A 27,720-nucleotide genomic window follows, 5' to 3' on the forward strand; every position below is an offset into this window, starting at 1 on the left:
CAGGTGCCCCGATTCACTGGAAATTTTTATCAGCAAAGGGGACACTGTGGCTCTATTACCCTTGAACTTTCAACTCCTCTTCGAGGGATATCTTTATGAACAGAGCAAAAAGGAGATGTCCTTTGCCCTGGGAACATGTTTATTTTTAAATAACTGCAAGACAAAGATGCTTTAAAAACAAAACAAAACCCGTGTAGAGAACGTCTGATTTCAGAACACTGTTAACAGTACTGAGCAACGGAGCAAATCCCAGGAAAAGAACAACTACAAGATGAAAACGTCACTGGAAATCAGCTCCCCCGGAGGGTCTACTCTCAGAGCTGATGGGAGGGGAAACTGGTTACTACCTTACAGGAGGGCAATGCAGCAACAGGTATCAAAGCTTTAAAAGCGCTCACCCCCGGGGCGCCTGAGTGGCTCAGCCGTTAAGCGTCTGCCTTCAGCTCAGGTCATGATCCTGGGGTCCTGGGATCGAGCCCCGCATCGGACTCCCTGCTCTGCAGGAAGCCTGCTTCTCCCTCTCCCACTCCCCTTGCTTGTGTTTCCTCTCTCGCTGTTTCTCTCTCTGTCAAATAAATAAATAAAATCTTTAAAAAAAAAAAAAAGCGCTCACCCCTGATGCCCCCGTAACTCCATTTTGGGGCGTGTAGTCTAAAGAAGTCAAACTGTGAAGATTCTGGTACAAACATGCTCAGCCCAGCCTTGTTTCTCAAATAGGGACAACTCAACTGTCCAGTAACACATACCCCGGGGAAGGGCCGTGTGCATAATGGGAATGAACAGCAAACGACCATTAAAGACGTCCTAAGGATTCGGCATTTCTCCATTTTGTTTACGAGGTGTCCTTACGTACATAAAGAAACAACCAAGGGCGCCTGGGTGGCTCAGTTGGTTGAGCGACTGCCTTCGGCTCAGGTCATGATCCTGGAGTCCCGGGATCGAGTCCCACATCGGGCTCCCTGCTCAGCGGGGAGTCTGCTTCTCCCTCTGACCCTCTCCCCTCTCATGTACTTTCTCGCTCTCTCAAATAAATAAATAAATCTTAAAAAAAAAAAAAAAAGAAACAACCAAGAGGGACATCTGGCTGGCTCAGTCCGTGCAGCATGTGACCCCTGATCTCAGGGTTGTGAGTTCAAGCCCCAGGGTAGGCATGGAGCCTACTTAAAAAAACAAACAAAAAACAAAACTGACAGAAAATACACCAAAATATTGGCACCTTACTGGTCTGCTGACAGAACGTCATCTCCAGAACTTGGTACAAAGCGTAGGCCTAGTAAATGCTCAACGCACTGAAAACAGAAAACGCATAGGTAAGGGAAGAAATTTCAACACATTTTTGGCCTAACGAACAGAAGTTATCTTTGAAAAAATGGTACAGCGTGGGATATTTCCTTTAGAGTTTCAGGTTCCGAATTTTCTGGAAGAATCTCGTCTCCTTTCTCAGAAGAAGGCTAGTCTTAGGCCCTTCGCCAGGTGGCACAAAGATGGCGGCCGGCCCGCCCCCGCGCCTCCCTCCCCCAAGCCGAGCACTCCCGAGCGCTCCCGAGCGTCCCCGAAGCCGGCAGGAAGCCCGGGAGCCGCGCGGGCAGGAGCGGCCCCGCCCCGGAGCCTGGGAGCGGCGCGCCGGCGCGGGGGAGGGGAGACCGGATGTGAGTGGAGCGGCCATTTCCTGTTTCTCCGCAGTTTTCCCTCAGCTTTGGGTGGTGGCCGCTTCTGGGCTTCGGCTTCCCGTCGGCGGAGGGCTAGGCGGCGTGGACAGCGGCCCCGGCACCCCGCGCCCTGCCGCCCGCAGCCGCGCGCCCGCCCGTCCGCCGCGCCCCGAGTTCGCCGCTTTTCGCGTCAGCGCCCGGCCGCCGCCGCGGCCCAGCGAGCGGCCCAAATGCAGGCCATCAAGTGTGTGGTGGTGGGAGACGGGTGAGTGCGCGGGCCGGGGCCGGGGCGGGGGCCGGGAGCCGGGGCGGGCTCGCGCGGGCCGGCAGCCGGCCCCTCAGCGGCGCGGGGCGTGGGGCGCGGGCCGCCACTCACTCCCTCCGGGACCGGACGGCACGGGCCTGGTTCCGGCTTTTTTTTTTTTTCTTTTTTTAAATTTTGGGTTGGGCAGGGAGTCGCCGACCGGCGGCCGAAGGGAAAAGTGAACTCCACCCTCCCGCCTTCTTTCGGGCCGGCTGCGCGCCGGGCGGGACCCCCCAGCCTTGCCGCCACCCTCGCTCGTCGGCCCCTACATCGGTGGGCTTGGAGTAGTTGCCTTTCGTAAAAAAAGGACCCTTTCTGGGCTTTTACATCAATCTCTCGAGCCCGGTTAGGAGCTTCCGTGTGTCCCGGCGGTCGGGTCCATAGGACTTGACGAATATTTGTCTGAGCTGGTTTGGTGACCCTCAACTGATTTACCACGGGGTCTCTTCCGCTGTATTTCGCCGCTTAAAAAAATTTTTTTTTGGGTGGGGATGTGATAATTTTTGCTCTTTCCGTGGAGAAACTTTTGAGATTCTGGCTGCGAGGAGCTGGGTGTGATTAAGACTGTTCTTTTCTTTGAAAGTGGTGTGGTCATAAAAAAAAAAAATTGGCTTTCGCTTCTTGCATTAGGTATGGGATGTAGCAGAACAGGCTCCCTGAGCGGAGCTGCCCTGTGACTCAAGGCATTTCTTTTCATTACTGTCTGTGGTGGTTACAGGCCCTAGAGGAAGACAAGACTTGGCTTATGCAGTTTTTTTCTCCCATAGAAACAAGAATCTCAGTGTAATCCGAGCAAAATTGTGTGTCTCAGCAGTGCTCGAGTAGTGTTGAGTGTTAACAAGGAAGCTCCAAGAATTACTATCAGTTTCATCAAACTCAGGATGCAGTTGGTACATTTTTCAGGTCCTGTAAAGTCGAAGGAAGAGTTCTGGCATCGCTCTTCCTTTTGATTAATATTCCCCAAACTTGTCATTAGAACTGATTTGGCTTTTATGCCTCCCAAGTTGTGAATTAGCTTGTTGAGATGGTCGTACATTAGACATTCAAAATTGTTTCTACAGCTAATTCAGATGCAAGGACAGTTGAACTGATTTTTAAAAGATGCCCATCTGTGTGATCTGTCAGGATCAGCGTGTGAAACATTAACACTTAATGGTTGTGTGTGTATAGTTAAAAATTAAAACTTCACCTATTTAGGAATAATGTATGGTGTTTTTTTGTTTTTTTTTTTACCCCCTCCCCCGTTTTTTTTAAACCCTTCAAAAGAAAGCTTTACTTTCGTTTGGGGCAAAAAAATATTCAGCTAATTAGTAGGGAAATCAGTAAATTGGTTAAACGAAGTTTGATCCTTTTGTATAATGAATTAACTAAACGTGTATCACATTGTTTTAGGAACACTTTAATTGAATTTACTTTAAAAATTAAAAATGCTTAAGAGTATGAAATAGTACTATTTTTTTTTAGTCAAACTGCTGATAGTTCAATATCTAACTGTAGTATGTAATATTCTTAATTGAAAATTTCTGAAACTAAAACAAGCGCAGCAGATCTATTGAATGCTTATAGATTATACACCTCTACTATTTGTATTAGCTTGTTTATCTAGTTAACCTACTTGTTGAATGCCTACTGTGGGATCTGGATCCCTCCTTCAAATCCCCACCCCACTGCCTGGGGGGAAACCCTGGGCAAATCACTCATCCCCCAGGACGGGGGCCTCAAGTTGAAGTTGTGAGGATTAAACAAGATGCTGGATACTAACTGCCTCACAGGTGGTTGGCCCCAGCTGAGTAAGTGCCTACAGCCAGTCATACTGTTGCTGTTTCTCTTACTCTCAGGCGCTGCTGGGCTCTGTGAGGGGAGTGCAAGGCATAAAACACAATTCTTGGCTTTAAGTTTTCAGCCTTTTTTGTACTGGATTTGACATTGCTGTAGACTGGAGCTAAGCCCTGTTAGAAGTGGAATAAACCATTTAAGCTCTATTTATTTTTTAAGTATTTATTCGTTTATTTAAGTAATCTCTACACCCAACGTGGGGCTCAAACTCATGACCCTGAGATCAAGAGTCACATGTTCCTCTGACTGAGCCAGCCAGGTACGCCCTCTATTACTTTCTTTTTTTAATTTTAATTTTATTTTTTTAAGTAGGCTCCATGGCCAGCGTGGGGCTTGAATTCATGACCCTGAGATCAAGACCTGAGCTGAAATCCAAGAGTCGGATGCTTAACCGACCAAGTCACCCAGGTGCCCCCTCTATTACTTTAAATAAGGGACTATGTATAGCAAACATTACTTCAGTGAAAATTTTAGATACATAATATTCCATACCAAAAATATTCTTCTGCTTTTACCCAAACAAAGCATGCCTGATTATATAACTGGAACGTGCTTTTATTCAAAAATTGTTAAAGCTGTAAATGTGGCTCTAAATTTTGTGGGGCAAAGAACTCAATGCTATGGAATTTGAGGCAATTAAGGGCAGTTTAAGCAATAAAGGCAAATTGATTGAAGATGCACAAATTGCAAGCTCCCTTATCTAAAATATGTTCTTGGAAAGTACAGTTAAAAGCTATGTTATAGGGCGCCTGGGTGGCTCAGTTGGTTAAGCGGCTGCCTTCGGCTCAGGTCATGATCCTGGAGTCCCTGGATCGAGTCCCGCATCGGGCTCCCTGCTCGGCAGGGAGTCTGCTTCTCCCTCTGACCCTCCTCCCTCTCATGCTCTCTGTATCTCATTCTCTCTGTCTCAAATAAATAAATAAAATCTTTAAAAAAAAAAAAAAAAGCTATGTTATAACCATATTATAAGTAGAATCAATTAGCCTATATTCTTTTTATGGATTTTTTCCTATATAGCAATTCAGTTGCCATTGAGTATAAAATATGAAATGAAATTTTGATATTTTTTAATTCTGCAAATCCTTCTGTTGGTCCTAATTCTGTTAGTCCTTCCTGAACAAGGGTCTGTCACTTTTATTTGGGGGATCTCTGCCGCCAAGAATTTCTCCCAGCTTTACTTAGGTAAGACAGCATCTCACATTCAGATATTTCTAAACCATTTTTATAGTGTTGTTTTGACTTTGGTTGACCAGAAGGCTGGGAGTGAGTGACTTGAGCCCTCCTACATTCACTCCAGCTTGGACTAGTGGTCTCTTCAGCCCAATGTTTAATTTAGACATTGCTGTCCAGGAATTTTTTTAGTTGAGTGTGAAAAATACCTTCCATGATGATGTCATCTTTTTAGGAATGTACACCACTTACTCCCCACTCACTTCCATTGAATAATCAGTGAAGGTATGATCCATGAATTTAAGTGCTTCATGAAATGTCTTTGTGTATTTTTGTCTTGAGGCATGGGGTTCCATATTTTTGACCTGTTGTAAAGGAGTTTGAATTCTGCACTGGCTTCTAAATTTGGGTTTGTTATTTGACTCTGATCTTGGTGGTTAAAATTATACTTACTTTTTTTTTTTTAACTTTAAAATGATAATCCCAGTAAAAGTGTGAGGTTAGGTTCAGTAGAGGAGTATCAGTAATTTTTAGAAATCTTAAAGCCACTTTTTATAATCTTTTGCATTAATCATCGAATGTATTAGTACTTACTACTTTTTCACCTCAGCGTCACCCACCAGGTAGTTTTTGTCATTTTAGTCTTACTAAAAAGGAGATGTTTTATCAGGAATCCTGCTACCAAGGCAGTTACCACATGTCATCAGAGGAATATTTTTCCTGCCACATCTTCATATGAAAAGTTTCACACATACAGAAAAGTTGAAAGAGTTGTGCAGTGAACACCTTCCACTTAGATTTTGTAATCAATATTTTGCTCTATTTCCGTATCCCATATCTTCCCATTATCAGGGCTTTTTTTTTTTTAAGATTTTATTCATTTGAGGGGCACCTGGGTGGCTCAGTTGTTAAGCGTCTGCCTTCGGCTCAGGTCATGGTCCTGGGGTCCTGGGATCAAGCCCCGCATTGGGCTCCCCGCTCGGTGGGAAGCCTGCTTCTCCCTCTCCCACTCCCCCTGCTTGTGTTCCCTCTCTCACTGTCTCTCAAATCTTAAAAAAAAAAAAGATTTTATTTATTTGACAGAGAAAGGGAGAGCACATATAGGGGGAGTGGCAGACAGGGAGAGGGAGAAGCAGACTCCCCGCTGAGCAGGAGCCACACAGGGCTCAATCCCAGAACTCTGGGATCATGACCTGAGCTGAAGGCAGACGCTTAACCGACTGAGCCACCCAGGTGCCCCTATCGGGATATTTTAACAGGATTTTATTTTTTTATTTTTTAAAGATTTTATTTATTTGACAGAGAGATACCGAGAGCAGGAACACAAGCAGGGGGAGTGGGAGAGGGAGAAGCAGGCCTCCTGCTGAGCAGGGAGCCCCATGCGGGACTTGATCCCGGAACCCCGGGATCATGACCTGAGCCACCCAGGCGCCCAAGAGGATTTGATTTTGAGGGAGAATGAGAGTGATAAGTAGTTAGATAAAAATTCTTGTTTTTGAACTCTGTATCTTCTGCACGTCCGAATATCAAGTACTCCAGGGTTAGGCTTGGTGGTTCTAGAAGGCAGGGGTCTATAGACTAAAGGCTACTTCAGAATTGAACTCTTAGAGGTAGCATCTTCAGCTTTGGGGGTTTTTGAAACTACATGGGTTTTTTAAATTTTTTGAAGCCTACAATGGTGATAATAGTTTTCTGTAAGTTGGTTGTGGTGTCCCTTGTTAGTGACAGAATATCAGAATTTCAGATTAGAGTTTGTGGTTTTGTAGCACTAAACTACTCTCTTCATGCATTTTCTTCTTTTTTTTTTTTTTTTTAAGATTTTATTTATTTGACAGAGACACAGCGAGAGAGGGAACACAAGCAGGGAGAGTGGGAGAGGGAGAAGCAGGCTTCCCGCCGAGCAGGGAGCCCGATGCAGGGCTTGATCCCAGGACCCCGGGACCATGACCCGAGCCGAAGGCAGACGCTTAATGACTGAGCCACCCAGGCGCCCCTCTTCATGCATTTTCTGAATTTATTCTCTGCATGGTTATGCATTTACTGAAGGCCTACTGTTGGAGAGTTCCCAAACCCCATTTCACAGGGTAAATTGAGGACTTTCATTCAGGGTCTTTCATTTATGCAATAAACATAAATACATATTTAATACATGTAATTCACATTTCACTACATTCTGTTAATTGATCTTTAAGATCTAGGTACTTTTAAAAAAAGATATATTTATTTTAGGGTGAGGGGCAGAGAGTGAGAGCAAGGGCAGGAGTGGGGGTAGGGGAAGAGGGAGAAGAGATGGAATCTCCAGCAGACCACCCGCTGAGCCTGGACCCTGAGGTCATGACCTGAGCTGAAACCAAGAGTTGGATGCTAAACCATCTAGCCACCCAGGTGCCCCAAGATCTAGGTACTTTTAGACAGCAGTACAGGCTCCTTATTTTCTCATTGGAGAAATCTGGTCTTCCAGTCCTATTAAGATTAGTGTAGCTTTTTAAATTTATTTTATTTTTTAAAACGATTTTATTTTAGAGATAGAGCAAGTGAGAGGGAGAGGGTCTCAAGCAGACTCCTGCTCTTAGTGCGGAGCCTGACATGGGGCTCCATCTCATGATCCTGAGATCATGACCTGAGCCGAAACCAAGAGTTGGAGCCACCCAGGTGCCCCCCAATATATCTTTTTTTAAGTAAGGCAATGCAGAAAGTTCGTATTTTTTAACTTCCTATACTGTATCCCTTCCCTTTTTGGGGGTGGGGTGGGGTAAAAATTTTTTTTTTTTAAGATTTTATTTATTTATTTGACAGAGACACAGCGAGAGAGGGAACACAAGTGAGGGAGAGGGAGAAGCAGGCTTCCCGCCGAGCAGGGAGCCCGATGTGGGGGCTCTATCCCAGGACCCCAGGATCATGACCTGGGCCGAAGGCAGACGCTTAACAACTGAGCCATCCAGGCGCCCCTAAAGATTTTATTTTTAAGTAATCTCTCTACCCAGCTTAGGCTCAAACTGACACCCCTGAGATCAAGAGTCAAATCAGCCAGGCACTCCTCCTTTACTTTTCTAACATGAGGAAGTTGCCAGTGTTTCCAGATTTATTGATTGTATGTGCTTTTTTTTTTTTTTTTTTAAGATTTTATTTATTTGACAGAGAGAGACACAGTGAGAGAGGGAACACAAGCAGGGGGAGTGGGAGTGGGAGAAGCAGGCTTCTCACAGAGCAGGGAGCCCAGTGCAGGACTCGATCCCAGGACCCTGGAACCATGACCTGAGCCGAAGGCAGACGCTTAATGACTGAGCCACCCAGGCGCCCTATTGTATGTGCTTTTTAAGTTTTGGTTTATAGATTCTGGTAATATTGAGATCTACCCCCCAAATTTTAAAAGTTTCCTTAAAGTTCTAATGGAAAAACAAAGAACATAATAGCAACACAAGTTATTGGCTTTAATCTTGGTTATTTCTACAAGATAGAGCAGGACAGGCACAGATAGGCTAAAAAAAAATGTGCTCATGTGAACTTTCTTCCAGTAGACTCATGTTTATTTTTTAATGTTGTGGCAGCTTTCAAAGATTTTTAAGAAGAGGTTGAACTGAGCAGGTAAGTACATATAAAGTTGGAAACTCCAAAGCAGATAGCAACTTCCAGCAATTCTGCTGCAGCCTCAGGCAAGGCTGTGACCAAACGTGGCTTCCATTCTCCATTCTCCGTGTGAGGAGCTCTGACTGCCTGAGCCTGTGTTGACTTTGGCCTCTAGAGCTTGTTTGTGGAGTGTGTTTAAAAGGAGTGAATAAGTAACACTAATGGGAGGTGAATAACCGTTTCCTTTTTCTTTTTATCTTTTCTTAAAAACTAAGTAAATATTTAAATCAAAGGTTGGACATGTACTTAATTAAAAAGACAGAATTTTGGGGCATCTGGGTGGCTCCGTCGGTGAAGCATCAGACTCTTGATCTCAGGGTCATTAGTTCAAGCCCCACATTGGGCTTCATACTGGATGTGGAGCCTGCTTAAAAAAAAAATAAAAGGTCAGAATTTTATAATTTAATAATTTCTTACAGAACTTAGATTTATAGCAAATACTGTAATGGTTGTTAAAAAAAAAAATTCCAGTCAATATCAGGTTATGCCAGTACCTTGAATTCCTTTACAGTTAAACCTTTCAAAAGACGATGCCTCAGCTAAAGGTGAAGTTTCAGGAAAAAAATTTTAGAGCATTTAAAACAGAGTTGGTCGTATTTTTAAGTAAGGGCTTTGTTCTTCATACATATGGAAGAGATTTAGGGAAGTGCTACTATGACATTTTATTTTATTTTATTTTATTTTTTTTAAAGATTTTATTTATTTATTTGACAGAGAAAGACACAGCGAGAGAGGGAACACAAGCAGGGGGAGTGGGAGAGGGAGAAGCAGACTCCCCGCCGAGCAGGGAGCCCGATGCGGGACTCGATCCAGGGACTCCAGGATCATGACCTGAGCTGAAGGCAGTCGCTTAACCAACTGAGCCACCCAGGCGCCCTACTATGACATTTTAACATAACCATTAAAACCTTCATAGCTGCTTGTTCTTGACATTAAGAGGCAATAAGTAGTAACATTTTTACACAACATCTGTAATTTTGAAGAGGTTCACTGATGATGGCCTTAGACTCCACTCTCCTCCCTCAGCTACCACATCCAACCTGTGGCTGAGCTGTCTTGTTCTGCCTTGTGCCTAGGAAGCTCTTGAAATGGCCTACTTCTCTTCACCGTGAAGCCCCCTCGTTGGTTCACACCACTCTTGTTTTCCTGCCTCCAGTTCCAGCTTCCTTCCTCTGTCCTCTTTCCCCACTGCAGTCAGAGGCTGCTTCTAAAAATGCAAATTTAGTGGTTTCTCGGCAACTAAAAATCTTCTGGGACTTCCCAAGTAGGATCAAGTCCCATACCCTTAACAAGAAGAGATGACGATTTCCTCATATTTTCCTTTGCTGCTTCCCCCTTACTTCTTTGTTCTTCAGGTATACTGGGCTTCCCCATAAATGCTGTTGCTTTTGCCTGGAATGTTCCTTCTGTCACGGCCCCACGCCTCTAAGTTTCTGTATACATTGCAGCCTCCTCTGTGGGCCTCCCAAGACTAGATTAGATCCCTTTGCCGTACATTTCCAGAGCATCTTTTTTTTTTTTTTTTTTAGATTTTATTCATTCATTCATTCATTCATTTATGAATGAGAGAGCACGAGAGAGAAAGAGAGCGCACCAGGAGAAGCAGCCTCTCAGCTGAGCAGGGAGCCTGACGCGAGGCTTGATCCTGGGACTCCAGGATCATGACCTGAGTCAAAGGCAGCCGCTTAACTGACCTGAGCCACCCAGGTGCCCCTCCAGAGCATCTTTAATACACTTATCACATCTATAATTTTATGTAATGACAGCATTCTTCATTTTTTACTTTAATAACCTCACAGATTCCATGAGGTCTTGTTCATTGCAGTATCTTCAGCACCTACTGTTCTTCCTTGCATAGCATACACTTTGTTGGTATAGATTGAATTAGAATTAATGCCTTCAGTAGTTTTGTGATGGAGTTGGTACTCTTGCATCCATTTTATAGTTGAGAAAACTGAGGCATAAGGAAGTTGAAACCTACTAACAATTCCAGCCAATAAGTGATAAAGAGCTGGCTCTGGGTCTCAAATCCAGGGTAACGACTGTAGATCTCAGCCTCCTGCTCACACAGGTTTGACATTGTAAGCTTTTAACAAAATGTGTGGCCAGTGAGTCATTTTGTTTAGAAAGCCTTTAGGAGTTGGAAGCAACTTCCTGATGATGTAATGTTTGACTCTGTGAGGTCTTTGGGGGTGGGGGAGTTCCAACTTTTAAGCCCTTAATAATGTTATGAGTAAAACGAGTATTGGCAAGACTGGATGGGCCTGTAATCTGTCCTAGCTGAGAGGTTTTTGCCTTCAGCTAAGAGTGCTACAAAGATAGAAAAGCACTTAACTTCTTTATGGTGAATCCTAATTCCTGGTAGTTGAGATTGAACAACAAAATCTTACAGCTCAGAACTTCATTGTGTGATAGACATGACCTTGGTAAGGCAAGAGAAGACAGCAGGAGGTGGGCTCCTTTAGGGAGAGCATTTAGTGAATCCTGAAGCCAGGGACACAGGCTTTCAGAAGCCCTTGAAGTCACCGTAAGAATGTAAAATTTGGAAACCATTTTTTGGCTAAGGGTGCAATGATCTTAATTTGTAGGGGACATTCTCATGAAAAAACATTTCAAGCAGTTGGGAGACTTTGAACCACCACTCTGATCTCTGCCTGATGGTACACTGTACCCACTACCAGTTGAGCAGGAGGCCCTTCTGTCTCTGGAGGATTTCTACACGATTCTTTTTTACTTTCTCCTCTTTGCAGCTGCTTGGAAGTTTATGCCAGCATCCCTGAGCCATTAATTAATATGTCTGGAATATATTGTGTTAGTTGCTCTAACAGCTTATGGTGATATGTGAGGATGGGGGCTGGGGAGGTGGCAGATGAATACAGATGAATTAAAGTGAGTTCTGTGTGGCTCTTTGTGGTTCACAGTTGTGTGTGTGGTTAGTGACTAAGCACTCTATTAAGAGAACAGTCATTACTGATGCCAGAGGGAAGGCTTTAAAAGGTGGTGGGTTTGAGCTACCACTCTGAGGCAGCAAAATATATTACCTAGCAACCAAGTGGAAGTTGTAGAGGAAGGCTGTGTTCCAAAATGATTTGAGGATAGAATTGAAGATTCTTGGATGAAAGACTGGTACAGATGTTCACAGAAGAGACTTTCAATTTAAAAATCTTGTTCCTGTTCAACCTGGCTTATTAAACAGCTGTTTCTGACCATGAATGCTAATGCTGTACACCTAAACAGAACATGAAGGCTCCTTTTTGAGAAATTCGACTGTGTTTACTATAAATTTCAGGATAAAAATGTGTAGTGTTAACTAAAAGATTATAGAAACCATTCAATGCTAAGTACTTGGTGTATACTCCTTGATTTTTCTAGAAATTTAACAGAATAATGAAAGGATTAAGTTCATGTTGACTAAGCAACTTACACCATTTTTTTTTCTCTCTCTTTAGAGCTGTAGGTAAAACTTGCCTACTGATCAGTTACACAACCAATGCATTTCCTGGAGAGTACATCCCCACTGTGTAAGTATCCAGTTAAACTGGGAATTAACTTGTCTGTGATGTGTTTTTGTTTTGTTTTGTTTTTTTTTACCTTTGACCATTGTTTTTGCTATAAAGGCATTCTTAATTTGCACATGAACAGATCTAATTAATTTTCCGTCCAAACATTCACCAAAGTCTAATTATAAGATATTTGTTTGGGCTTTTTAAAAATAATCTAATGTAAAGTTTCTACATTGTGACGAAACACAGCTTTCCTAATTGGTTTTTAGACATTCAGGAAACAAAGTTAACTAACTGAAGTATGAAGACTGGATAATATAAGAGTTTCAGATAAATTTGGCTCTCTGGGTTCTGTGTGTGAAGGATCAAAGAACTGGAACATGAAATATGCTGTTACATTGTAATTGGCCTTTTCTGGCAAGGAATCTGATGGTTGCATGTCACTGTTGAGTTATCAGGCGGTCAAAATGAAACCAGGGTGTGTGTTGGGGGCAGTTATGGGAGGACAGAATTGGCTACTGAGCTGCTTAAACCCTCTTGGCAGCAGAATTGAGTGGAGATGGAAAAGTGCTTTTCTTTCTTTTTTTTTTTTTTTTTTAAGATTTTATTTATTTATCTGAGAGAGAGAATGGGAGACAGAGAGCATGAGAGGGGAAGGGTCAGAGGGAGAAGCAGACCCCCCACCGAGCAGGGAGCCCGATGTGGGACTCGATCCCGGGACTCCAGGATCATGACCTGAGCCGAAGGCAGTCGCTTAACCAACTGAGCCACCCAGGCGCCCCGGAAAAGTGCTTTTCTGATGATGGGGTTACTAGGGAGCCCCATGTAGCTGAGCCTCGTAACGTATCGCCCTGCAGCCATGGTGTCAGCTCTGTCTTGACGGCTGCCATGGTGGAGGAGAGGAGACAGCACGGGTCCCACCTGTGCTGACCTCGTCAAGCATAGCACTGTATGCTGCAGAGGTGTCCACAGTTTTGTAGAAGTGGGATCATACTGTCCATGTTCTGGTTTTATGGTGGGGACTTTCCTAATCTACACATAGGTAGAGCTTAATTGTTGTCAGTTGTCAGTGACTTTGAACTACAATACCTGATAACACCACTGGTCGTTAGGTCTTTTTTTTTTTTCATGTGTTAAAAACATCATTGCACATGTCTTTGTGCACATGTGATTGATTTTTAGAAGTGGAAGTGTGCTGAGTCAACAGGGAATGGATATTTAAATTTTTGATAGATACTACCCAATTGCTGCCAAAAAGGCTGTCACTTGGACCAGCTGTGACTGAAGTGGCCCCCTCAACTTGGACCGTGGGCAGCAGGCGTTGAAAAAAGTTACCTTCTCATTTGCATTTCTGATCACCAGTGAGGTTAAGGTTCCATGAATGTTCACTGTCCATTTGCAGTCTTCTGTGAATGGCCTGTGGAAATCCTTTGCTTGTTTTTCTACTGAAATTTTTTCTTACTGGTGGGACTTTTGTACATAAGGAGTATTAACCCCTTTGTCTCATTTGTCTGTGAACTTTGTTATATGGGGTCTTTTGCCATAAAGAAGTTTGGCATTTTTATGTAAATATACCACTCCACCTTCATGGAGTTTTATGTCTTACTTAGGAAGACCATTCCTACTTCAGTGATACAAAAATATCCTCTAGTACGTTTTCTAGATTTTTTGTGGCTAAAGTTTAAATTTGTTTAGAATTTTTTTTGGTATAGTAGGAGGCAGGCATCTGATTCTTTTTTCCAAGATGGAAAAACATGATACTGTTTACTGAATAATTTTTCCTTTTCTCATGGAAGCAGATTTGCAATACATGAGGCTTTTTCTTTATGAAATCTGGTTGTCATTCCGTTCTGTAAGCTACATTGCAGGCTTACTCAGACCTTCATTTTGCTGTTGCAATGTAGCAAGACCCTAAGTTTTAGTGTTGAGAGCATGTGAAAATGAATTCTGAATTTTATCTTACAGGCCGATGTATTGTGTCCTGCTTGGTACTTGCCCAGGTTTGAATTGCAATGCCAGATTTTCGTTTTAATGAAGTACTTGGTGGTACTTTAATGATTTTTTTTTTTTTTAATTTTATTTATTTGAGAGAGCATGACCGAGTGCATGAGTCGGGGGTAGGGGCAGAGGGAGAAGCAGATTCCCCGCTGATCAGAAAGTCCAACTCCGGGCTCAGTCCCAGGACCCCGGGATCATGACATGAGCCCAAGGCAGACACTTAACCAACTGAGCACCCAGCGCCCCCGCCTTTTTTTAATGTCCACCTTACTTTCTGCCCGTCAGACAGGCTTTTCTGGACTGTCTCTTTTTATCAGTAACTACTTTTTGTGTAGCAACTTCATGTTAATTTATGTGTGTAATTTGGTACACTCACTCTGGAAACGTTACACTATAGCTTTTCAAATCAGGTTTGCTTTGTGTTACCATGTCCCTTTGGTTGCAGGCCTGGATGACCAGGGCTTGATTAATTTCACCCTATACTCAGTGCGGGTGTTCTGGAATACTTCCGTGTGGCTCTGTGGTATGCCACCTTGTTGAAGATGAGTCCGATATGTACACAAAAAAGTCAACAGTGAGGTTTGAAAGAGGGACTAATTTTATACTTCATTTCTTCCTGGGGAGAAAAATTATTTTCTTTCTTTCTTTTTTAAATTGATTAATTATGTATTTATTTTTATTGGACAGAGAGCATAAGCAGGGGAAGGGGCCGAGAGAGAAGCAGACTCCCCACTGAGCAGGGAGCCTGATGCAGGGCTCCATCCCAGGACCTGGGGATCGTGACCTGAGCCAAAGGCAGACACTTAACCAGTTTAAATTTATTTGTTTATTTATTTAAAAGATTTATTCATTTGACAGAGAGAAACACAGCGAGAGAGGGAACACAAGCAGGGGGAGAGGGAGAAGCAGGCTTCCCGCCGAGCAGGGAGCCCCATGCAGGGCTCGATCCCAGAACCCTAGGATCATGACCTGAGCTGAAGACAGACGCTTAACGACTGAGCCACCCAGGCACCCCCCAGTTTAAATTTAAATAAGCCAAAAACTGAGCCACTCAGGTGCCCCATGGGAGAAAAATCTTAATGTTCTCTTTATTAAAAGTGAAGGTTTTCTATTGCTGACAGTAATTTGTTTCAGTTAAATGGAATAGCTTGTCCTTTGTTTCTTGGGCATGTTTCTTCAGGTGCATGTTTTTCTCCTTACACTGCAGCTGGTTTTCCCTCCACTTCTTAGCTCCTCAGGCTCCTCATGCCTGCGTGCTGGTGCATCTGCTGCCCTGGAAGCCTCCAGGCTACTCCTAGCCTTGGCACACCTCCGGGACCCTCGCCACGACAGTAACTCAAGTCCCCAATCTGTGCTTAATGTTCTGGAGCTGCGGACTGACCGTGTTTTCTCCACTCTACAGCTTTGACAACTACTCTGCCAATGTTATGGTAGATGGAAAACCGGTGAATCTGGGCTTATGGGATACAGCTGGACAAGAAGATTATGACCGATTACGTCCCTTATCCTATCCGCAAACAGTAAGGATCATGACTGATTTTTAACGTGTCCTTCGGAATATATTATTTTGACTGTGTAATTGGGTATCGCTTATGGGTTTGCTTACACAGTTGGCACTTGAACACACAGGTTTGACCTGCAGAGGTCCACTTAGACCAGGACTTTTTTCCATAAATACATTACTGTAAGTATATTTCCTCTTCAAAATTTTCTTAGTAACATTTTTTCTGGCTTACTTTAGTATAAGAATGCAGTGTATTTTACACATAACATACAGAATATATATTAATGGACTGGTCATGTCATCGGTAAGGCTTCCAGTCAACAATAAGCTGGTAATTAAAAGTTTTCAGGGAATCAGAGTAATACACGGAGTTTGGACTGCATGGGGGGGCAGGGGCAGTGGCCCTACCCTCCTGCATTGTTCAAGGGCATAAGTAGTAGCAAGGTTAAGTTCAATAGTGAATGTCCTCCTAAATGCGGACCAAGGATTTGTTTGTTTTCTTTTTTTTTTTGGTAGCATTACCAGTTACTGATTGTGGTGCTATGCATTTTACATGTTTCATTTCAGTTTCAGGACAGCCATATGAAATAGGTACTGTTTTATTCTTGCAAACCAGTTTCAACAGTAATTAGTTTCAAGGTCAGTTTGCTTTGTAACAGTTTGGTACCATAGAGTCAAATTAAACAGTTAAGATTAAGGTTCTTAAAAGTCAAGTTAATGACTTGTCTTTTGGGTTTAGTATTATTTTTCTATAAAACATGCTCATCTTTTATGGCTTTAGTACCTAAATCTCAGTGTAGATTCAGGTTTCAGTTTTGTAAAAATATGTCCACTGTGTCCAGTCAGAAAAACTTCTAGATTAGTTTTGCTTCCATTTTAGACAATTAAATGACGTATATACAAAGCGAATCAGATCAGTAGCTGGTGAAAATATGCTGAGAAGCCCTTTTCTTGAAATAAGTAATTGTCTTATTTGTACCATTTGCTTATCTTGTTACATGTTTGTTCATCATTTTAAAAGTATTTTAAAGACTTTTAAAGAGACTCAGGTGACTCACTGGTCAGAGGAATACACACCAGGGGCAGTGGCGCAAACTCCTCGGGTTGAAATCCTGTGCTCTTACTTCCTAGCTCTGTGACCCTGACAGGTTTCTTCACGGTTCTAGTCATGACCTGTTTCCTCATAGGATTAGATGAGCAATCTGTATAAAGCACACAGAACAGTCCAGGCACATCACAGACACTCCAGTGTAGCTGCTGTGAAGATTCACAGATCTGGAGAGCTCTTCAAGTCAGAGCTGACTGGGCCCAAATGAATGGAAGTTGCTGTACATGCTCTCAGCAAGCCGGGATGACCAGAGAGTCAGGGTCAAGGAGACATCCCGGAGAAGGCAGGTGTTGACCCTTGGATGGATTTGACATTAGGGTCGGGGGGGGGGGGGGGGGGGGCGTAGTGTGGGTGAAAATAACCAATCATTTCCAGTCTATCTAAATCTTGGGTTTTTTTATTATTATTTTTTTAAAGATTTCATTTATTTATTTGACAGAGACAGCGAGAGAGGGAATACAAGCGGGGGAGGGGGGGAAGCGGGAGAGGGAGAAGCAGGCCTCCTGCTGAGCGGGGAGCCCGATGCAGGGCTCCATCCCAGGACCCTGGGATCATGACCTGAGCCGAAGGCAGATGCTTAACGACTGAGCCACCCAGGCGCCTCTTGTTTTTTGTTTTTAAACTTAACTTCCTATTTAGTAAATGATAGTTTTAGAATTATTTTTTATTTTTTAGATTTATTCATTTGAGAGAGAAAGAAAGAGGGCGAGAGTGGGGGAGGGCAGAGGGAGAGAAAGAATCCCAAGCAGACTCTGCGCTCAGTGCAGAGCCCGATGTGGGGCTCCGTCTCATGACCCTGAGATCATGACCTGAGCTGAAACCAAAAGTCAGATGCTTAACCGACCAAGCCATCCAGGTGCCCCTAAACTTAGTTTGCGCGTGCACAAATGGGGGAAATGGGCATAGGGAGAGAATCTTCAAGCCGACTCCCCACTGAGTGCAGAGTCCTATTTGGGGCTCAATCTCATGACCCTGAGATCACAACCTGAGCCAAAATCAAGAGTCTGACGCTCAGGACACTCTGGACTCAGCCACCCAGGTGCCCTCCCTTTTTTTTTGTTTTTGAATACAGCTTTTCTATGCAATAGTCATTGTCTTTTGTTATTTATTTCCTGCTGAAGGAATTGCCACATACAGTCTCTGAGCTGTGGAGTTTTGCTGATTGTCCTTTAGCTGAATTATAGTAATAGTGCTAAACAAAGACCAAGACTATAAAATGGGAGGTCTGAATGAGTGATGTCTCAGTTAATCTCTCCAGCTAAAAATTAACTGTGATTAAGTTTTAAAAATCAGCTCGGAATCACCAAATGGTTTGAGGTCTTCAGTATGTTTAGGAAATTATTCTAACCCCAGTGGGTGCTTGATAATTCCAGATTTTAAGTGGATTTGCTAACCTATGACTGGTAGAGTAGGAGTCTCCAACCCACTGGATACATCTAGAAGGGCGGGGTATCACTTCTGAGAAATGAGAACCACCTCCTGTGACTCAAGGGGTCCAGGCAGGGTGCGGCCTTTTTCTCTGAGGGAGTCACTCACAGTAAGTCAAAGGTGACTTGGCAAGATTCCCACTCTGTATGCTAGAGAACACACTAGAGAACGCATAGATAAAGTAACAGACTGAAGCAAGCCACAGGGTATGAGGCCTGACAGCCAGGCGGATGGGGTGTTGGGTGGGGTGTTATCCTTCTGGGGCAGGACTTAAACTATTTATGTCCCATCTGTGTAAGGTGCTATTTTCCTGTCAAATACTTGGACGTCTAAAAGGGGGTAAGGCGGGCGCCTGGGTGGCTCAGTTGGTTAAGCGACTGCCTTCGGCTCAGGTCATGATCCTGGAGTCCCGGGATCGAGTCCCGCATCGGGCTCCCTGCTCAGCAGGGAGTCTGCTTCTCCCTCTCCCGCTCCCCCCTCTTGTGCTCTCTCTCTCTCAAATAAATAAAATCTTTAAAAAAAAAAAATAAATAAAAGGGGGTAAGGCAGGATTCTTGCTCAGGTGGCTCCCACATGTCGTGTGTAACAAACCACGCACCGGCACGGGGGGGTGTCATGGTGCTTAGAGCAAAGAGGGGAGAGCAGCCATCTGGCAGTTAAAGACGTGCCTGCTGGACTCCTTTGGGGATGAGGAAGTTTTCTTGGCTCCTGGGGGGCAGGCCCCAAATGCCATCCTACCCAGAGGAGCAGGCCTGGTGGTTCCGGGCTGGCACCTTGGCAGAGGGTACGCCTTTAAACTTTGCACTAACTGGAACATGGTTTCTGGTTGTTGACTCTTTGGTCTACAGGCCTAGTTATGTGGCTCATCCATGACTGGGCTCAGACCCTCTCCCGAAGGGCCCATGGGCTATTTCTTACCCAGATCTGACCACTGCTTACGGCTTTGTGACCCAAAAACCAGACGTTCTGTTTCCTGTGGTCATTTAACGCTGCTGTCCTTGTTTGTGGGGTGGCTCTGGGGAGCGAAGTTAAATCTATGTAAGGCATTTGTTTCTACTACTTCTCCAAAAGATAACAAGCAGGTGGTACTTTTTAGTAGAAACTGTCCTTCACATTTTTGTTTTTTTCAATTAAGTAGTTCTTCAGCCTCTTCCATCCTTGAATAAGTTACCTTTATACTCTTTTTTTTTTTTTAATACTCTCTTTTTAAAAAATACCCTGAGTTCTGCTCCCTCACCTTCGGTGGCCTGCTCCCCATCACGGTGTGGTCCGAGCAGTGCTCAGGCCCACCGTATTTGTCTTCTTGTTCCAGGATTTAGTGGTGTGAGTGGGAACCTAGGTGACTTGCCAGAGTCACAAGGCCTGAGCTCTGTGTGGGTTCTCAGAAGCTCTCGGTGCCCCATCTGTCCGCTGATAAACTGGGCCTCTCCTGTCCTGGGCAGCCGGGCGCCTTCTGTGTGAGCTCATCTAGAGAAAGGGCTAGACTGCTCGACATTGGTTAAAAGGAAAAACAGTAGCGTTTAGCTTGGCTGCTTTGATTTTCAAATGGCTTTCTACTTTATTAAGTTGGCTTTTACAGGATCTGTGTCCTCTGGCCAAAGGTCACTAGGAACACACCTGTGGCTAAACCAAATTGGGTTTGTCCCTCTGTCCCCAGCAAGGCACACACCTTCAGGGCTCTGGGGTGTGCGATTCAGGTGAGGGCTCGAGAAGGCAGGGCTTGCTGTGGATGGGGTGCTGGCGGGAAGCAGGGTAGTTTTAATCCATATCCTGTAGAAGGTGGGGATGAAGTGTGGCCAGAGCTGTGACTGGTGCAGACATAGGCACACAGTCTCGTTGGCTGGGAGAGGGGGACGTTTGGTGTTTTTACAGTTTGCACGGTGACCTTTCTCTGTGGTCAGACAAGATTGTGAAGTGGTCTTCTATTTATTGCTTTACCGTTGGTCTCCTTCCAGCCTGGTCACAGGCTGCCTCCCAGGGGTCAGGCTGCACCTCTCCAGAGCTTGTTTTCTTAGCAGCTCTCCGTGGATGCCACAGGCACAGTGTCTTTGCCCTGTTTGTATGTATCCTGTTCCTTTTCCTGGTTTGGAGAATGCCTGTAGTGAAAAATGTTCCAAGCCTGAAGTAAAACCAGGTGGAAGGTCTTCGGAAGAGGAGTGGAGAGAGCAGCGCTGGATGGTGCATTCAGAGCTGGGAGACCCCAAGTGCCCGCTGCCATTCTGCTAGGAGCCGACTTGTCTCTTGATGGTGCCCTCCACACATTCAGGGGAGGCAGTGGTTTTGACCGGTGAGGGAGAGCTGCTTTGTGATACACAGGTAATAAAGTCACTGAAGGCACAGTGGGAGCCTGTGTGGTTGGAAATGTCCTGCCAGCTTGGGGAAGGTGGTGTCCCAGCCAGAGGAAAGGTGAGCCTGTGACCCAGGACAGCTCAGGTGGAATAAAGAGGCTCCGGGACACACAGTGACCCTGGGAGGAAGGCTGAGCAGGCCAGGCCATGCCTGGCCCCTGGTGGCCCTGCTGCAGAGCTCGGGGGTTTACCAGGACGGGCGTAAACCTGGAGATGCCGCGTAAATACTGAGCAGCACAGACTCTTCGGGGTGTTGGGTTAGAAGGCAAAGGTTGGAAGAAATTACTACTAGAAGAGATAAGTATCAGAAATACAAGGCATTTTATTTATTTTTTAATTTTTATTTTTTAGAAGTGCTAGTTTCTGTTTGTTTTTGTTTTAGAGGATGGGGAGGGGCAGAGGGGGAGAGAGAATCCTAAGCAGGCAGTGCGGGGCCTGACATGGGGCTCGATCCCGCGACCCTGAGATCACTACCTGAGCCAAAATCAAAAGTTGGATGCTTAACTGACTGAGCCACACAGGCGCCCCGAGAAGTATTTTTTAAAGCCGTATTTTGTCTGGGGGAAGAAAGGAGAAAGGAACAGGCAGATGGCATGTTAATGTAGTACAAAGCGTGTTTCTTCATCAAAAAAGATGTTCTTAAAAAATGAAAGGGGTAGAACAGATGTGATTGGAGGGTATTTTGAACTGAGGCTGCATTTTTGTGGCCGATGCCCATGAGTCTATGTGTCACAAAGATTTGGCATCACGTCAAGGTGTCGGGGGCACAAATCTTCAAAAGTAGCTCGTAGATTAAACCCGGATAGTTACAGCAATTTTAATATTCTCACAACTGTAGATCCCAGAAGCTGAGTGAGGTGAAATTAAAATAATTCTCTTGTCCAATTGTCTCTTAAAAGAATTGTAGGTTTTTATGTTGCTTGAAGAGCAAGTCTTTCGATTTTTGTTGGAACAAAGGAATGAATTGAAAGCACTGTGGTAAACACTAGAAATGCTGTCCCTTCTGGGCAGTCCTGCCCAAAGCTGGGGGGGTTGGGGAATGAAAGGTCTCAGTGCGTCAGTGCTGTTCACTCCAGTAATGCAGGTCCCTAAACTCAAACTGCACTCCCAGCACTTGGGGGAAGAGAGGACCAGCACGTCTGTACGGGAGACTTGCGGCGTTCAGGGCTCTCTGACCTGGCCGGGCTCCTGGGGAGCCTTTCCTCTCAGAGGCCTGTTTTTACAGACAGATGCTTTCCCATCTGCGGCGGCTTCAGCTGGGCTCATGTCTCAGAGCTTTTTGATGGAGGTCTTTGACAGGTGTGCCTGTTGCTAGCGGGTGCCAGCGACGCCTAGGGACGCACCTTCATTAAGGACACTTCCTTAACAGTCCTGACTGGCCGTGGCCTGTGTGCTTCCTCCGGCGTGTCGTAGCTTCTGCTGGACAAGGAGCACTCTGCGGGCTGCCACGGGTGGACAGGAGCGCTTCCGTCCTACCCCTCCCCCCGGTATTTGCCTGACCTCGTGTCTTCACCATCGTTGACCTTCACAGGGTTTGATGGAGTGTTTGGTGGTATTTGGCATCATAGTTGTTAGATAATCATCTGCTGTCAGATCCTTTGGGAGGGTTGAGACAGAATTCTGATGAAGAAGTAATGGATTATATTGACTTTTACCTTCCTCAGTTTTTATTAAACTGAAACAAAGTTCTCATGCATTACTAGGTTGCAGAAACGTATGGTAAGGATATAACCTCCAGGGGCAAAGACAAGCCGATTGCCGTATGTAAAACTTTCAGTCGACTTCAGTTTCAAGCTTTATCTGTTCTCTCGTTTCACTTAGTTTTCCCAGGATTTCCTATTGAGCCTCACGTTCCTTGAGTGTTCTGTATTTAATTCACTCAAGGCTGGGTTTTGCTTGACCAAATGTGCTTTCAGTAGAGCGAGGCAGTTTACCTATTAGCTTGAATTAAAGCGGTTTGTGAACTGCTTGCTCCCCTCCTCCTGAGGGAAAGGAGGAACTCCTGTGAAGGGGCCTTTCTGGGTGGGTTGGAGATGGAGGCGTGGAGGCTTCACCCCGGAGCGTGTGCTTGAGCCGGAGTGGGACTAACCGTGGCTGCCAGGCCCTCCCCCCGTTTTGGTGTCCCGGTGCAGCGGGCCTGTCTGGGGCATGGCTATGTGGTGCTGGGGAGCTAACTCAACCTTGCTTTGAAATGACGTAATCAGGTGCCCAATTGCCATGGTGATTCTTGGACAAGCCTGTGCATGCGCTAGCATTTTTAAAATGTCATTTATAAAAAGCTGTTGTGTGGGATGTTTCTCTCCCTTTCCAGGTACAAGATATCAGCTGGATGATTGAAAGTGTTAGCTTGGGAATTGGGTACATTTCACAAAGTAGCATAGCTGCCTTTTTCCAGGAAAATGTCTTAAAAACCTAGCATTTTAGAAACTCCTAGGCATTTTAAAATATAGGTAAATCTTTAAATTCAGCTTTTTACCCAGTACAGAGTGGGACACACTGGATTCAGTCAGAAATTCTTCCAGGTATTTACTCTGCACCGACTTTTCCTTTGAACCTCTACTTCAGCTGCTACTGCCCTGTGCTCCAAGTCCTCCAGAGACCCTGCTTGGGTTTGAGAAGCTGATAGCCAGGAGGATGCCCCTCACACGCTAGACCATCCTCCTTCACAGTGGAATGTGCTCACGTAGCAAACAGCTGAGCCCCACTTTGTGCCAGGGACTCTGGTGGCAGTTCTTAAAGAAGCAGTTTAATTGCAACCCAGTGGTCAACTAAACGTGTATCGAACGTGCACATGGGGAGCTAACTGAAAAGCACGCCATTGGTAAATGGTTTTAAAATAGACTCTGCTTTTGATAAACTGAGACCACATTTTACAGAAATACTGCAGTGGTATCTTGACACTTGATTTTATCCCTGTATGTAAATAGGGCCATTAAGTTCCTAGTGGGAGTTGGGAATGGTGGAAAAGAAGCCTCTTGGGGGTCTGATTTGAGGCCTCCCTGGTCTCCAGTAAATTCTGGCACATTCCAGTAAATCTTCTCCCTTCTTCTCCCAAGTAATTGGCTGCTTCATGTGCTGGCTCTGCTTTGGGAGCCTTCTGACAGAACTGAAGGGCTAACGAGGGGAGTAAGCTTTAGACACAAGCTGCTGGTACATAACGTGCATTTTGTCTCATGATTCATTCCCAACAGCATTTACAGAGCAAAGTGCATTTGTCATTGTAAGACCATTTCTAAACGCCTCCCTGTTTCCTTTTTATAGGATGTATTCTTAATTTGCTTTTCTCTTGTGAGTCCTGCATCATTTGAAAATGTTCGAGCAAAGGTAAGCGGGGATGTTTTAGAGAAACATTTTGTTACATAACGTCGTTCTCGGGAGGCAAAAATACCATTTAGTGATAGGAGTTTTAATTATTTAAATTGATCTTCTATTTAGGTAGCAAATCAGTTTTTGAAGTATAGGACTTTATTATGTAGAGTTCTAAAGATTCAGAAATGCTGTGCTCCTTGTTAAAACAACAAGCACTTTGCAGTCAGTCTGATGGGGTCGTCTAATAAAAATGGCGACCATGACTCTGCATCCCTGCATCTCACATGCTTCCTAGTGAAACATGACACGGGCAGGATGTCCTTAAGTTGTGGTCATCAGGGATGTGTTCGGTGGGGGTCATGGTGGCAGAGCTGAGACCTCAGTCCAGATGGAGTTCACTCTCTTCACTGGATTTAGGAAGGATTCTCGGAGATGATCTAAGAACTTGACTCATTTTACCAAAGGGTAGTTGTTTGGGGAGGGGGACCTTCCCTTCTCCCCTTGCTCTTGTTGATGAGTAGGCTCGTTAGTCTTGGGAGTCCCAGCTTGCTAATTGAATGCGCACAGGTAGGCCTATGGTACTGGAAGGTATTGCAAGGGGGGGGTGAGCAGGGCTGGAGGGCGGGGTGCCGTGTCCTGCTGAGGGACTAAGGTGGGGTGGCTGACACAGTTTGGTGCCCGTGGAAATGGAATTTAGGCGAAGGATGTTCATCAGGGAGGGAGTGTGTCATGACTTTTTTCCTCTCTTGAATCTAGTGGTACCCCGAAGTGCGACACCACTGTCCCAACACCCCCATCATCTTGGTGGGGACTAAACTTGATCTCAGGGACGACAAAGACACGATCGAGAAGCTGAAGGAAAAGAAGCTGACACCCATCACCTACCCGCAGGGTCTGGCCATGGCTAAGGAGATCGGTAGGAAATCTGCGTTTTCACATCTGCTTTGCACGTGGTTTTATTTCTGTGGCAGAGATGGGAGTCCATTCTGGGCAGGTAGAAAGTGAGTCTTTCTGACTCAGGCTCCTGTGACCTCTGGGGAGCCAGCGAGGCAAGGCCCTCGGTGTGAGCCTTCAGGAGCCAAGCACAGGTCAGGGGTTGTTCTGCTGCACCCAGTGGGTCAGCAGGAGGCAGGGCCTGGGGAGCTGCTTCCCACCCTCGTGGTGGTTGGAAGGGTGGCTCTGCGCGTGGGTGTACGTGGCCGGGTGGCTGTATGAGGCTGTGTTTCTCGGCAGGTGCGGTAAAATACCTGGAGTGCTCGGCACTCACGCAGCGAGGCCTCAAGACTGTGTTTGATGAAGCGATTCGAGCGGTTCTCTGCCCCCCTCCCGTCAAGAAGAGGAAGAGAAAATGCCTGCTGTTGTAAATGTCTGGGCCTGCCCCGCCCCGTCCCGTCCCCCTCGGAACCTTTGTACGCTTTGCTCAAAAATGGTGGAGCCTTCGCACTCAATGCCAAGTTTTTGTTACAGATTAGTTTTTCCATAAAACCATTTTGAACCAATCAGTAATTTTTAGGTTTTAAGTGTAAGATTTCAAACTTTCACATTATATTAAAATTTAGCCCTAAAATGGCAAGCTTTCTTAAAGCCTTATTTTTCAAAAGCCCCTATTCTTGCTCAGATTAAGAGTTGCCAAAATACCTTGTGAACTAAGTTGCGTTGTGCTGAGAACAGTAAGCACTAAACCGTTCGAGAGCTGTGTCTTTCAGAAGAGCCGGCGTCTCAGGTCTGCCCCCGCAGACGCTGCCACGCTCCTTTCTGGTAGGAAAGCGGCACAGCGTCCTTCCCCAGCTGCCACCAGGAGGCCGTCTGACCCCGCGCCCTCCCCTAACACTGTACTGTACGTCCTCGCGGAGTGAGTGTAACGACTCAACTCTTCGAATCAATCTTTTTGATTTTGTAGTGAGATTTTTTTTGAAAAGTTAATGTATTTGCTTTTGCTGAGATTCTGAACAGACCTCTTCCTCCCATGTCCCCCCGGCGAAGTGTCCGCTCCAGCTGTGGGCGCCCGGGCCGGGGGGTGTGCAGCACGTGACGCGATCAAAGAATGAAGACAGTATTTTGACAAAATACAGAGGTTAATTTACACTACATTGTACACGTCCTAATTAAACTGAGTAAAAGTGTCACGGGTAAAATATTAAAGGTTTATTTCTGTCCAGTGCAGTAAATGATGAAGAAAGGTCGGTATTATCACTGTTTAAGCTTTTCCTTTTTCTGAGACCTGCCATCCCTCCTGAAATTGGGCATTTAATTCATCTTTGAACTGGTCGTTCCCATAGTTGCTAACTTAGTGCTTTTCTTATAGAACCCCTTCTTAATGAGCAATATGCCTCCTTGTATTATAAAATCTTTCTGATAATGCATTAGAAATTTTTTTTTTTAGATTAGTAAAGTGCATCCCTGTTTCCTTGTTACTTTATTCAGAGCTAATAAGCGCTTTCCTTAGTTTTCTAGTAACTAGGTGTAAAAATCATGTGTTGCAGCTTTACAGTTTTTGAAATATTTTAGATCTTCCTAAACTATGAACTTTCTTAACATCACTGTCTTGCCAGATCACCAGTACTGTACCCTGACTAATGCTGGCCCTCCTCTCTGCCTCACCGCCCTGGACACACGCTTCCTCTCGCTCTGCCTGACCATGTTCCCTTGGGTCTGTGAGGTTCTGTAAGCCCGTGCTTGTGCTAACGAAGTTCTGTACAACTTACCCACTGGCAAGAATATAAGGTTGGACCTCTCAACCACTAGAACAACATTTTTTAAATTGACAGTTGCAGAATCGTGGAGTGTTTTTACATTGATCTTTTGCTAATGCAGTTAGCAGTATGTTTTGCATGTATGACTTAATAAATCCTTGAATCATACGACTGTAATACTTGAATTCTTGAGAACAGCCTCCTGGGGTATGTGTTCTGTTGTCTCACCTGAAAATCTTGGGTTGTTGGAAACAATTTCTAGCGCATGTTTTTCACGCTGGCGGGGACGGGGAGGGGCCCCCTGGGGGGGAGCTGGAGGAGTCCGCAAGCACTGGTGCTGGGGGGCAGGTTGGGTTTTGCATCTGTTGAATGCTGGGGAGATGGTGACATCCACGCTGGGGCACATGTGCGCGCACATCTTGGGCCCGAGCTCTGGGCTGAAGAGGCAGATTTTGGGAGGTAGGGAGGAGGCTGAGTATGACCTTAAGATCCTTTCTAGAGCCTGAAACTGTACTATGAACTTGTCATGTTAGAATCAATTTTCTAGGGCGCCTGGGTGGCTCAGGTGGTTAAGCGACTGCCTTCGGCTCAGGTCATGATCCTGGAGTCCCAGGATCGAGTCCCACATCGGACTCCCTGCTCAACAGGGAGTCTGCTTCTCCCTCTGACCCTATCCCCTCTCATGCTGCTGCTTTAAATAAAATCTTTAAAAAACAAAATAAAATTTTTATATTATCCTTTTTATTGCTCTGAAGATTGCTTTAGTTCTGAGCATTTTTTAAAGATAAATACGCAGTTTAAAGACCTAGTAGTTCCAAAGGTTTGCTACAAAAACATCAGCCTTCTCCCTTCACACCTTCCCCAAAGGCAATCAATTTGAGTTCTTTTAACTAATCTTTGTTATTTACCTCCATATGCATGCCTAAGTGACACGTCTTTTTTTTTTTTTTTTTTTTTACCTACTAGATCACCAGTTTGTTATGAAAGGATAGAATTCGAACAGCCAGATGGAAGAGATGCCTAGGGTCAGGTATGGGGGAGGGACACAGAGCCTCCATGCCCTCTCCAGGAGCCCCCTCCCCAAATCTCCACATGCTCACCCACCTGCAAGCTGCACCCCCCCTTTTTTTTCTGCAGGCTTTGTTACATAGCCGTACTTATTAAATGACAGGCGGTTTGTTTGATTCAATCTCCAGCCCCTCTCCCCTCCCTGGGGGTCAGGCTAAGTCACTTTATTACTGGT

At 45.1% G+C, this 27,720-nt stretch overlaps 1 protein-coding gene across 2 annotated transcripts; it reads left to right on the forward strand.

The window, feature by feature from the left end:
* The first annotated feature begins 1,648 nt into the window (after positions 1-1,648).
* Positions 1,649-26,645, forward strand: RAC1 (Rac family small GTPase 1). 2 transcript variants are annotated; one of them, XM_021680236.1, is made up of 7 exons: positions 1,649-1,914; positions 12,036-12,107; positions 15,490-15,607; positions 22,179-22,235; positions 23,737-23,799; positions 24,541-24,700; positions 25,018-26,645. In XM_021680236.1, the coding sequence occupies exons 1-7, from the start codon at positions 1,880-1,882 to the stop codon at positions 25,146-25,148; spliced, it is 636 nt and encodes a 211-aa protein (XP_021535911.1). In that variant the 5' UTR covers positions 1,649-1,879; the 3' UTR covers positions 25,149-26,645. The 2 variants fall into 2 exon arrangements, with proteins under 2 accessions (XP_021535911.1, XP_021535912.1); XM_021680237.2 differs by lacking the exon at positions 22,179-22,235 and having other exon boundaries at positions 25,018-25,354.
* Positions 26,646-27,720: the final 1,075 nt, after the last annotated feature.

The sequence above is a fragment of the Neomonachus schauinslandi genome, chromosome 5 (genome assembly GCF_002201575.2).
Source record: "Neomonachus schauinslandi chromosome 5, ASM220157v2, whole genome shotgun sequence".
NCBI lineage: Eukaryota > Metazoa > Chordata > Mammalia > Carnivora > Phocidae > Neomonachus > Neomonachus schauinslandi.